This window comes from Alosa sapidissima, chromosome 23 (genome assembly GCF_018492685.1).
Source record: "Alosa sapidissima isolate fAloSap1 chromosome 23, fAloSap1.pri, whole genome shotgun sequence".
NCBI classification, from domain to species: Eukaryota; Metazoa; Chordata; class Actinopteri; order Clupeiformes; family Clupeidae; genus Alosa; species Alosa sapidissima.
Window position 1 is genome coordinate 26,787,146 of NC_055979.1, and position 12,774 is coordinate 26,799,919.

The following is a 12,774-nucleotide window of genomic DNA, read 5'->3' on the forward strand; positions in this document are numbered from 1 at the left end:
AGCAGCCCCCCCCCCCCCCCCCCCCCAAGTGTGGCCAAAAATAGGCTATTCGTGCTCATGTATTCTATCAATCCCATGCCACAATTCTCAAATAAACTTGGTGTGTAGGCCTAACTAATACATTATGTGTATATCTGCCTTTACAGGCAATAACTTTCCTCAATGTTTCATTTGGTAGGTTAACTGTCAAATAGCCTTGACAACCCCCAAACCATATTTGTCCATAGGCTATGCAAAGACTAAACCAGTAAGGTCCATCTACTCTGTGACCTCTACAACTCGTAACGTCCAATCCTAGGTGCAGAATATTATCAACGTTACTTCCTTGCGCAGCGTTTCGAATTAAGCTTAATTCTATCAGGCTTTTGCTCTGTAGCCTACAGCACTGCCACTACTAATGACATATTCACACTGTAAAAAAAGATGCCCTGTACCTTTAAAAAAAAAACTCCCCTGTCTCTTGCACTGTGTCCGTACCGGCGTTCCTGCTTCACTGGTTTAGCATTGTTTTTATCGTCACTTTGTCCGATCATGGCTTCCCACTCCGCTGAAGAACCATTCCCTTTTCATGGGTTGCTTCCCAAAAAAGAGACTGGTTCTGCGTCTTTCCTTACAAGATTTCCCGAGTATGATGGAAGGGGTGTCCTTATCGCCATACTCGACACCGGTGTGGACCCAGGGGCCCCGGGTATGCAGGTACAGCAAGCTAGCTAATGCAAGACCGGTGCTTTCACCCATTAGCATTAGGCCGCACTAACGTTAACGATAACGCACGGCATCAGACCCCAAGTGCTGTTAGCTATACCGGGTCAATGGAAAACAAAACAAAAAAACAGTTCACGGAAAGGTATAAGAACACAATGTTACTCAGCGTTTGCATTGTGTGATAGGGTCTTGAATAACACCATATCAGTTAGCATGCACACGCGAGCATTATACAGTTGGCACCAGTTAGCTATGGCTAACCATCTAGATAGCTAAATTGCTTTTAAGTTATGATGATTGCTAACAATAGCACAGTAACGTTACGCTAGCTAGCGTCAGTCAACTATGGTTTTATGTCTTCAGTTTATGTACGGCCATCGCAGTGTCAAATGTCAATGGACGAAGTAACGTTAGTGGCGTTTAAACATTTTAATGCTGCAAGCTCAATGCTAACATTCTGACGTTCTCTTAGCTGCCAGGGACAGCTTTAAAGACCATCATTATGGTCAGGTTAGTCTGATAGCTAGTTCTAGCGTTAGCCCTCACATATATCTTCAAGTGTATTCTTTGTCACTGCTCTCAAACTCCTGTCAACGCTTCACGCAGGCTCTGGTCAACGTCGCCTGTAGCCATTGAGGTGTTGGAATAGGAAGACACATTTCTTGACACGTGGCCTCAGACATGATGGCTTAGATTGAAATGTAGTATCTGGCCCAAAAACACTTAGAGTTACCGGTTTACCTGTAACGCTAGATCGTTAATGTATTTATTTTTTTATTTTTTTCAGAACAAACTGTGCTTGCTTTCGACGCATGCGCGGGCCAGTGTTTTGGGCTGTGATTCGGATGTTTCTTTCATTCCAAGATATAAATAGTTTCCAGTCAACCGTAAAACAATGAAAGATACTTTTGAGCTCGAACAGCCTAAACCTGTAGGATATTTTCAACACATGTTCAGCACAATACCATTGTGCTGAATGTACATGTGTTCAAAGTCCTGATATAGTGCCTCCTCCTCAGTGCTACTACACGCCTGGTCTAAAACCTCTGGTCTGAGTCAGAGTGTAGCCAGAGGGTGTGGTAGTGTATTATAAAAGTGACCTGCACTGGACTGTTTGATTTGGTCCAGATTCGAGATTCCAGGAACAAAAAAATCTTTATGTCTGTGGCCATTGTACGGAGGCTGACAGTTCAATTGGAATTTCTCCAAATTGGCTCAGTAGACTTTATTTTCTTCAAGGATGCATCTTTCAAGTGTAGTAGTGTGTTATATAATGCCAACGGCTTGGGTTACTGAGCAAAATTGTGCTAGCACCTTCACACAGGCGATGCGAGTCAATGACATAAATCTCTCTATATAAATCTCTCTCAATGACAAAAATATTTTCTATACAGCTGTGGATGAAGCAGATTTGTTGTGTACCCAGTCTTAAAAACTGGTACATACCTACACAATTCACACACACACACATACACACATATGTGTGCTCTGAGGGGTTTAGCGGCATCGTCATACAGCTCTTCTATTAGGAGGTTTACCACTTACTCTTGAGTTAACTTACCCAGGTTTGTCACTAAACCACGGAATACCCCCCCTGATCTAGTCATACTGTTTATTAACTGCCACTGTAGGCAACTCAACTAGATAGACAGATAGATAGATAGATAGATACTTTATTGATCCCCAGGGGAAATTGTGATTTCCTTTTTTTCTTTTGCACCTGCGTATCGCGTATATTTTTGCACGACATGTGGAGGGTGCCACCGAGCAGCGCGGCCGATAACCGTTGGACAACATATTGAGTATCGTGGTGTAGCAATACTTTTTGGACAAGAATTGCTGGCTTCTTGGTAACCTCTGTACACTAAAAAAAAATAAACCCACCATTTAATTTAACAATATCATCAAGCTATATCGTTGCTATGAAAGAATATATTTATTATTAATTTATGAGATTGCGTTATAAATTAGTTCCTCACTGCGTTCCTCCCGTTTCCTCCCACTTTAACCCCTGCATTTAACCTGCCAAACATATCAGAACTTTTAACAAATCCAACAAATGTCTTATTGTTATCGAGGAAGTGTCTATCACATGTCTGTGTGTCCATATGTGTCCCTACTGTTTTATTGGTTAGGCCTCCACATCTTGAGAAATGAACATTACACATTGTGAATGTATTGTGTGTGATGATAATATTGTGCCTGTTTTATGTGGACTCTTTTGAGTCTTGTGACAGGAATATGTCTTTGTGATTGCACTAACCATGTATGTATTTTCGGTTATACACAGACGACAACGGAAGGGAAACCAAAGGTAGTAGACATCATTGACACGACAGGCAGTGGAGATGTCAATATGTCGACAGTTGTGGAGCCAAAAGATGAGACGGTGGTGGGTCTGTCAGGGAAGACACTTAAGGTGAGATTTACCCACCCCATAACACAGCACATATAAAATATTATTGCAAACATCTTGATGGTAGTCCCTTTCCGACCAAGTAGTTACAGGAACTTAGTTATAGGAACAGTCCGCTTCTAAACAGTTCTACTAACTACTCTCCCCCAAAACCGGTTCTGCCATTTGCATTCTCACTGGCCAAGTGGCCATAGGAACTGGTTGCCCAGTCAATTGCAAATTGCCCATTCAACTTGGGTTGATAGTGGGCGTGACTTATAAGTTGGACCAAGCAACATAGACCTAGGTCACAAGATAGATAGATAGATAGATAGATAGATAGATAGATACTTTATTGATCCCCAGGGGAAATTCAAGGTCTCAGTAGCATACAGACAACACACACACATTCACTAACAGCAGAAAAAGTAATATAAAAACACAACTAAGCAATAAGGACAGTAGAAGATAAAGAATATACTAAATATACTAAAATACAAATTATACTAACTAACACTTAATCTAAATCAATTCTAAAAACAGTATCCACATAGTGGTGATTAATCAATCAAGAGGCGCTTGCAATGACTGAGGCAGGGACTGAGCCTGTGATTCTCTGTGCATAGTAAGGTAACGTAAGGTGCTCTGTGTGAGTGAGTGTCATGGTGATAGTGCAATGGTGATAGTGGTCATGGTGATAGTGCAAATGAGTAAGTCCAACAGTGCAACAGTGCAAGAATAAAGTCTATATATCTATATTATATATATATATATATATATATATATATATATATATATAACTATTTTAAGAAAAGAAAGGATGTGGAAAAGGGAAAAGACCCTGCCCTGGAGTAGGAGCTGAAAGAGTTACAGGAACTGCGGTCAGAGGAACTTAATAATCCTGTGTGACGTATAATAATTATATGTAATGATGTCACTTTTTAGCTCATCAATGTTGCCTTTCAAACAGCTAATAGTTACTGATGTTGAGAATTTGTTGGCAACACTGCTTATAATATGAAACAACTTTTCTATAGCAATGGATATTTGAAATAGACTGTGACAAGGATATGATTTAAAAATTGCATTATATTCTTTTTTATATAATATATATCCATGGACCTGTAAACTAAAGATGACCAGAAGTGGTGCAACACCAGTGCGGTACTCAGAGCCGTATATAGAGAGTTTGGCCAACTCTGCCATTTTGGATACCAACGTCAGATGACTCTACAGCGTAACCCTATGGGGCGAATATGCTACGTTGAAATAAACAGCTTATTTTCACCATTATAACAGCATATAAACGTTATAATCAACGTTTGTATATGTATATGATGTAAAAGGCCCTTCAAGAAATATTGGTCTCATGGCGCCCATTTGATTCCCTAGTTGGCCAAACTCTCTCTACATCCTCACTCTGGCGGTACTGATCAAACTCCACCAGTGGATGTATGCCGGTGTATTTTAGCCCTCTTGACGTACATGTGATGTGTTACCCTATCTGAAAAACATAATTATTTTCCCACAGATCCCTACTTCCTGGGTTAATCCATCTGGAAAGTATCACATAGGAATCAAGAATGGCTTTGACTTTTTCCCTAAGGCCCTCAAAGAAAGAATACAGGTAATTGATAATAGTAATAGTATCATTAAGCAACATCCATGCATTTTTGCATTTGCTATTTTGGTAACAATAGAATTCATGCAAGAAGTGATATAAAAGTCTTTAATACAGTGCACTGTGTTGGATGCAGTGCATTCAGTACATTCTGTGTTGAATGCAAATTTGGTTTGTATTGGTTTGGTTTGCATTTCCTTTTCCATGTCACGAAAACTGCTATTTTAACTTGGGAGGTGTAGACTCTTCCTGCTGTAGCGGCATGTTGTTCATCTCATGAGTAATTGGAGACAGTGTAATACGGTGACCTGTCCAATTCACAAGTCTTGAGGAGGTGCACATTTGTCCTTGCCTGTCACAGAAAGAACGAAAGGAGAAAATGTGGGATCCAGGACACAGAGCTGCCCAGGCTGAAGTTAGCCGTAGGATAGAGGAGTTTGACCAAGCGCACCCAAACCCCTCACAGGTGAGAAACATTCACACACACTTATTCATAGCTATGTTATAATAAAGACTTTCTCTTGTACACTACCTGTCTTCACTTATGCACATTCGGTGAGTGCAATTGCTTATTATTAAAGGTTGTATCAGCGATTTCAGGCCCAAAAAAGGCCCAAACATAAATGATCACATTCATCTAATCTTTCCTAACGATCTACTAGCTGCCTGCCCCATAAGCAAGCTGTCAAAAAAACGCGTCTCTGTAGGCAGCCTAGGCTCCGTGATCTGTACACAAAAACAATTGCTACCAACAAGGGTTGACAACCCCTCAAAAGCAAAACAAAGTGTTTCAACCAATAACCAGCGAGATGCGCGTTTAGGAGAGTTTTAATTGCACGGGAGGGAGGGGGAGGGAGTAGCAAGCTAGCTTTCTGTTTTGTTTGAACATCAACATAAGTGACGTATCCCCGCTATCGCTGATACAACCTTTAAATGGATAGTTCCAGTCCAGCCATTATGATGGCTGGTCCCGGATGCGATGCCTGCCGTTGCAAGTCTGTGACGCTTTGGATAAAAGCATGTGCTAAATACCAGTCAACTTTATCTTTCAACTTTATGTGAAAGTTGAAAAAGTGGTTTATTGGTGTATGACATTCATTTGCCCTTCAGATGGAGAAGCTTCAGAAGGAGGAGCTGCAGGCTCAGGCGGAGCTACTGACCACGTTAGAGAAGAAGTACAGTGACCCCGGTCCTGTTTACGACTGCGTACTCTGGCACGATGGGGTCACCTGGAGGTAAGTTCGACTGTGAAAGATAGTAATTACCGTATTTTCGCACTTTTTTTCATAGTTTGGCCGGTGCGACTTATAGTCCGGAAAATACGGTAGTTACACTTTATAAACAAATAAACATAGCAAAGCATGCCGTCATCCTTGTTTACTTAAACGTTAGCCTGGTAATGCCAGACTTACTACTGACCCACTAGTCTGGCCTCTCTTGATTGGGTTTGACTCTAGTATTGCAACAGGCGTAGACGTTGCGTTAACTTTGAAATCATTGGTCCAGCCTACTCAATCACATTGATCAGGGATTCGTAACGCTACTTCCCACTTTGCCCTAACATTTCCAAACTGATGCATCAGCAGTCAGGAAACAATGTACAGTATGTAGACCTTCCTTTGCTGTAAATAAATGTACACATTCTTCCGACTGCAATTTTTGATATTTGCAGGCGTTGCTACTACTGTTTATTGCAGCCACATTCGATATCGAAACTATAGTGTCATCACCTCTCGTAGTGTTTGACCAATCATTTTACTTAATCAAAGTGTGACTTTGATTGAAATTTTGTGACTTTGATTGTAATTTTACTTAAAGTGTGACTTTGATTGAATTTGAATTTTGTGACTGATTGAAATTGTACTTATTCAAAGTGTGACTTCTCATGTTAATGAGATTTCATCTGTCTCTGTGTGTGTATCAGAGCTGTTGTAGACACAACAGAGAATGGGGACCTGGCCTCTTGCACGGTGCTGAGCTCTTACAGAGAGAGACAGGAGTTTGCTACTCTCGGTGATGCCGAGATGCTCAACTACTCCGTCAACATCTATGATGAAGGAAACACGCTTTGCATCGTCACTAGTGGGGGTAAGCTTACAGCACTTGCACTATAAAATCAGAAGCTTTTATACTTTTATACTAATTCCCTCTCTTGATTGACCGCATGAGCGGTATGTATTGACAGACAGTATGAGCTCTGGGACAAATGGACAGTTTGAGCTTAATCATTGCAAACCACATTCTGGTATACAGGTCAATGTAGGATTTTCAATGAGTAATGAAAAAAGTAGTTGATTTTAGATAAGTAAATTGCCACACCCAGTTTTAATTCTCTGTGTTGAATATTGCCACTGTAAATGTTAATGTTTATGTTGATGTTTGTGGTATTTGGCAGACACCTTTGTACAAAGCGACTTACAGTGTATGTACATTAGGGCTACACAATTATCGCAATCGTAATCGCAGTATGAACCAACGCAATTACCCAATCACAAAAGCTACAAATAATCGTGCACAGTTAATTTTGTCACATTTCTGACTTTTATATTGACAGTGCGGGTGCGTTAGTTTTGGGCAATGTAACAGTCAATCAAGAAAAAAACTCGCACACAATTATTTGCCGTTGAAAAATAAATAAACAAAGTGTTTAATCCATCAAGCCAAGGCGCTACCCAGTGAGGTGATGTACAAGCGTTTCGGTCCTCAGACCTTCATCAGTGCTTCATCTGAGGACATCACCTCACTTGGTAGCACTGTGTGGAATCGCAATATCGGTCAGAAAAATTTCAATGAAAAATTTTCCTCAAATCGTGCAGCCCTAATGTACACTACGTTGTTTACTTGTACATCGGTTAATGGTTTGTTTCTTTCATTTGGGCATGTGAAGGTGCTCATGGGACACATGTGGCCAGTATTGCAGCCGGACACTTCCCTGACGAGCCAGAGAGGAACGGCATCGCACCAGGCGCCCAGATCCTTGCTCTGAAGATCGGAGACACCCGCCTCAGCACCATGGAAACGGGGACAGGCCTTATCCGTGCGGTATGTGACATCCTCATAACTGAGCTTTCATCCATGTTCTTCAACAACAAAAACAACAACAACAACAACAACAACAACAACACAACAACACATTGCATTTTCATAGCACTTTTCAAGGCATCCAAAGCATTTTACAGTCAAGGGGGGACCTCACTAACCATCACCATGTTGATTTATAGCTAACAACTAAGATCCCTACGACGAGGTTAGGTTCAGTTACATTGATGTGTATGTCATTACAGTGCAGTGCGGTGTGGTGTGGTGTGTGTGGTGCGGTATGGTATGGTGTGGTACTTTTAGAGATACATGCTAATGGAAATATTTTACAACCATAACCATCACCATATACATTCTCATCTTAGTTTTACGCATGACCTTGTGTCTTATTGACAGCGTCAGTGCAATCAATTTTTTAAATGAAATCGTAATCTGAAGTAATGCAATTAGCTAATCGCAAAGGCTGCAATTAATTGTGCAGCTCGCAACCCCAGTCCCAATGGTTAATCTTGTTACATCTATGGTTGTTATATTCATGTCATCCTCCTTGTGTGACAGACAGTGAAGCCCACTAATCAGAAGTGCTGTGTGTCTCATGCACTAGGCATGCCCACCAATCAGAAGTGGCCCAAGTGAAATTTGGAACATTGAACTGAAGCTTGAAGCTTGAAATTTATATCATCATTCAAATCGCAATATCAATCAGAAAAAATGAAATTAGATATTTTATCCGAATCGTAAAGCCCTCATGCTTACTGTGACACTGGATCTGAATGAAATACATGAATTCAGTGATTAAGTGTGTTATAATACCTTTGTACATATAGTTGACATGAAATGACCAGTGGCCATTAGCTGTAAGCTTGCCAGCTAGTTGTGTGATTTACAAGGTGTGAACATGTAACCAAAAGTTATTCACAGGTCAAGACTGCATTTGTATTTAAGCAGAGTGCTGAATAGCTCATTTCAGCCATTAAGAGTTAGCAAACAAATGAAAGGCTGTTTACATGTTCTCATAGAACTCGATAATATCTAACACAGCAAAGAAAATCCAGAAGACTTCAAATAATAATGCTGATTACTAAACTGATTATTAAACTGATTAGTATAGGATGTCAGAAATGTTTTCATTCGTACTACTGCATGAGTTTGAGATCTGATTGATGTTATTATTTTTTGCTACAGATGATTGAAGTGATCAACTACAAGTGTGACTTAGTAAACTACAGTTACGGCGAAGCCACACATTGGCCAAACTCAGGGTGAGAGGCAACCTGTTAAAGTCTTAATCAAAAAGCGATCATGCCATTGTGTCATTTATTGTCGTCTAGTTGTATGGTTGTACCTTACTGGGATTAATTTATCATCAGTCATCAGCTTCTTTCATCAGCCCTGTATTTGAGTTCTGCCATGTCTGTAATGTTGATGTGCATGTGGATTTCAGGAGGATCTGCGAGGTAATCAATGAGGCTGTGCAAAAGCATAACGTGCTTTTTGTATCGAGTGCCGGAAACAACGGTCCATGTCTCTCCACTGTGGGTTGTCCTGGGGGAACTACGAGCTCTGTGATCGGTCAGTCCAAACATGAGTCTAAATAACTAACCAAGCGCACACAAATTTTACAAATGTATAAATCACATATGCTGCCACTCAGTCTGCAACAACCAGGACTTGAATATTCAATACTTGAATATTGAAGGTTGTCTTAACAATTAAGTTTTTGTATTGTCAGCTTCTTGTTCCAATCAGACTTTCATATACAAATCTGCAATTTCATGGTGAATGTTTTGTATCCTGAAACCTGTAGGTGTGGGAGCATATGTTACTCCTGACATGATGGTGGCTGAGTATTCACTAAGGGAAAAGCTTCCACCCAACCAGTACACATGGTCTTCTCGTGGGCCCAGCACAGACGGTGCCCTCGGGGTCAGCATCAGTGCACCAGGTGGCGCTATTGCATCTGTGCCCAACTGGACACTGCGTGGAACCCAACTCATGAACGGAACCTCTATGTCTTCTCCAAATGCCTGTGGTGGCATTGCATTGGTGCTGTCAGGTAGTGTTAAACATCTGATTTCTGTTGTTGTGTCATAAGCTTAGTGTGTTTACGTTTATGTTTATGTTTGCTTAGCAGGGGTTTTTACAGTAACAATAAACATTACTATAGCAGTAAAAATGTTTTACTGAAAAACAAATATATATTAAATTGTAATAATAGACAAATTATAATGGCAATAATTATAGCAAGTCTTCATAACAACGTTACTATAAAGAAAAGTCCACACACCAATCGCTCTCAAGAAAATGTATTCTTTTAATCCGTGACAAAGCCCTCAGGAAGGGTTTGCCCCCAAACGTCACGGATCAAAAGAATATGCTTGGGAGCAATTGGTGTGCGGACTTTTCTTTATAGTTACACCTTATGTTTTGGCCTAGCACCCCGTTCAGACTTATTGGATGTGCTTGCTTACTGGATATTTATCTTCATAACAACGTTAATGATAACCATACAAACCATGAAACCATTAAATAACGAATCAATTACAGGTAAAAGCAAGGTAAATAAATGAGTTTTTAAACACTTCCTGAAAACGATAGTTTAGTATTTGCTCCAAACATTTTATTTTCTATTTTATGATGACATATGTTTAGATGTAAGTTGAAATGTAATCAAATGTGTGTTGAATGTGTAGTAATCAGATGAAACATACTGTATGTAGATGTGTATTTTTAATTTAGGTGCGTTTTTTTCTGCCTGTGTGTAGGTTTGAAGCAGAATGGTATTCGCCCCTCAGTTCCAGCAGTGAGACGAGCTTTAGAGAATACTGCTCTGAAGGTTGATGACATTGAGGTCTTCGCACAAGGACATGGCATCATTCAGGCAAGTCCAGTTTCACTGTCTGCATACAAGGTGTATTCCAAATCCAAAAGAATCATTTCATGATCAGATAATGAGCAATCCACGCACTCCAAGGGAGGTATGGATGATAACTCTTTATCTGAACATGGAGTGTACACACACACACACACACAAACACACACTGATACATTGAATAACCTCTATGCATACACACACGCACACACACACACACACACACAGATACATTGAATAACCTCTATGCATGCATACGCACACACACACACACACACACACACACACACACACACACACACACACACTGATACATTGAATAACCTCTATGCATACACACAAACACACACACACGCACACGCACACACACACACCGATAAATTAAATAACCACTATGCATACACACACACACACACTGATACATTGAATAACCTTTATGCATTTACACAGGTGGACAAAGCCTTTGACTACCTCATGCAGCATGCCTCTGTGCCTACCAACAATCTGGGCTTCACTATTTCCGTGGGAGCGCAGCGAGGCATTTACCTCAGGGACATCGTCCAAGTGGCCACTCCGTTTGACCACAGCGTGGGGATCGAACCCGTGTTCCCTGAGAACACAGGTGAGTAAAATAGAAAGCTGTGCAGGTGAAGTTAGAAGTTAGGCAGTTTGATAGAAATTACCTGGAATTGACAATAAAACAACATGCACATTTTGCAAATTTGTGAAGATTGACGTAACTATTTTTGCATCTGAAATCCTTAAATATATATACTCTTGCTCTTCAGAGCATTAGGAAGTGTACCAATCTGCTTGTCAAGTTTCTGAGCTCTGAGATCGATTGGTTTTGTCTCCTGTAGAAAACTCGGTGCGCATCTCCCTCCAGCTGCACCTAGCCCTCACATGCAATGCATCATGGGTACACTGTCCGTCCCACCTAGAGCTGATGAATCAGTGTCGTCATGTCAACGTGCGTGTGGACCCGCAGGGTTTGAGGGAGGGATTGCACTATACAGAGGTAAGGCTGAGTATTTACCTGTTGAGGAGTACGGTCACAAATATGTGATTAGAATGTTCGCGAACCGAGAGTTCCACATTATGATGTCACAATTACCCTCAGAGATTTTCCCCATAGACTGTATAAGGAACACTGAAATTATAGATTGTTTGCGTAGAATTCTAGAAGGAACCAGAGTATTAAGCTTAATAGGGCTGTACAGTGCGTATACATGTAGCATATGCTACAAAAAAAATCTGAAGTCTGTATTATGGATGATTTATCAGCGTAGCACTAGTGACACCTTATTTAATATGTTTTCTAGAGTGTAGCCTACAGATAAGGTGTTTGTGACCACGTACCGATGCTAGAGATTTTGTGGATTGTGCTACAAAACTGTCAACCTCTGTAGCACCTTTGCTGCGAACACAAAAGTTAACGTACAGTCCTAAGCTACATACAGACGGATTGGTGTATATTGGTGTTGGTTAATGAGGAGCCCTTTGGTCCTTGTCAAGCACAGCCTCTAGATGGCGCTAGAATCATCTTTCCTTTCGTCCTCTAGTGTTGTTTGTGCTTAACCCTTAGAACCCTAAGCTGTTTTTAGGGCATTTTCACTACCTTTATTCATAAGGATTTATTCTGGTCATTGTAAGTGCCACACACACATATTATATATTGTTTTTTTTCAGCAGAGTCTAGGCTATACAGATCTGCCATCATTTCATGTATTAGTACTAGCATTGATTTTATTTTGATTTTTAAAGAATTAAAACATAAAAAGCTTATTATAAAAATTCTTATATTTCGACATGTATCTCACCACAGCAAGCTCATAGCTCTACATGCATTTCATGTGTGTGTAGGGCAGACTGTCCTGAAACGGGCAATATAATTGCCATGTTGGAGGGATACTCTGGGGCTGAGCAATTTACAGAAATATGTGGTGTGTGATTTACAGAAATAAATGCCATTTTTTTATTTAATGATTTAAATGACCTTTCTGCGCTCCATATCTGTGACACGAACTGATCTGACCTGATTTGACCTGAGGTTGCGTGTTAGCCAGCGTGTCTATGGTGTATGCACTCATAATGATTCTCAACTTTTTACTGGATTGCCATGAACAAAGTAAAGGCAAAAAA

At 40.4% G+C, this 12,774-nt stretch overlaps 1 protein-coding gene across 2 annotated transcripts in view; it reads left to right on the top strand.

Moving 5' to 3' along the window:
* The first annotated feature begins 451 nt into the window (after positions 1–451).
* Positions 452–12,774, top strand: part of tpp2 (tripeptidyl peptidase 2) — a 29,425-nt gene continuing 17,102 nt past the window's right edge. The window contains exons 1-13 of one of the 2 annotated variants that reach the window (XM_042081524.1): positions 452–696; positions 2,996–3,124; positions 4,632–4,727; positions 5,083–5,187; positions 5,832–5,956; positions 6,646–6,809; positions 7,609–7,763; positions 8,946–9,022; positions 9,205–9,332; positions 9,568–9,816; positions 10,526–10,641; positions 11,083–11,254; positions 11,493–11,650. In XM_042081524.1, the coding sequence (XP_041937458.1) occupies positions 532–696; positions 2,996–3,124; positions 4,632–4,727; positions 5,083–5,187; positions 5,832–5,956; positions 6,646–6,809; positions 7,609–7,763; positions 8,946–9,022; positions 9,205–9,332; positions 9,568–9,816; positions 10,526–10,641; positions 11,083–11,254; positions 11,493–11,650 (1,839 nt within the window). In that variant the 5' untranslated portion in view covers positions 452–531. The remainder of the gene's footprint in view (positions 697–2,995; positions 3,125–4,631; positions 4,728–5,082; positions 5,188–5,831; positions 5,957–6,645; positions 6,810–7,608; positions 7,764–8,945; positions 9,023–9,204; positions 9,333–9,567; positions 9,817–10,525; positions 10,642–11,082; positions 11,255–11,492; positions 11,651–12,774) is intronic. The other variant, XM_042081525.1, reaches the window with a different exon arrangement.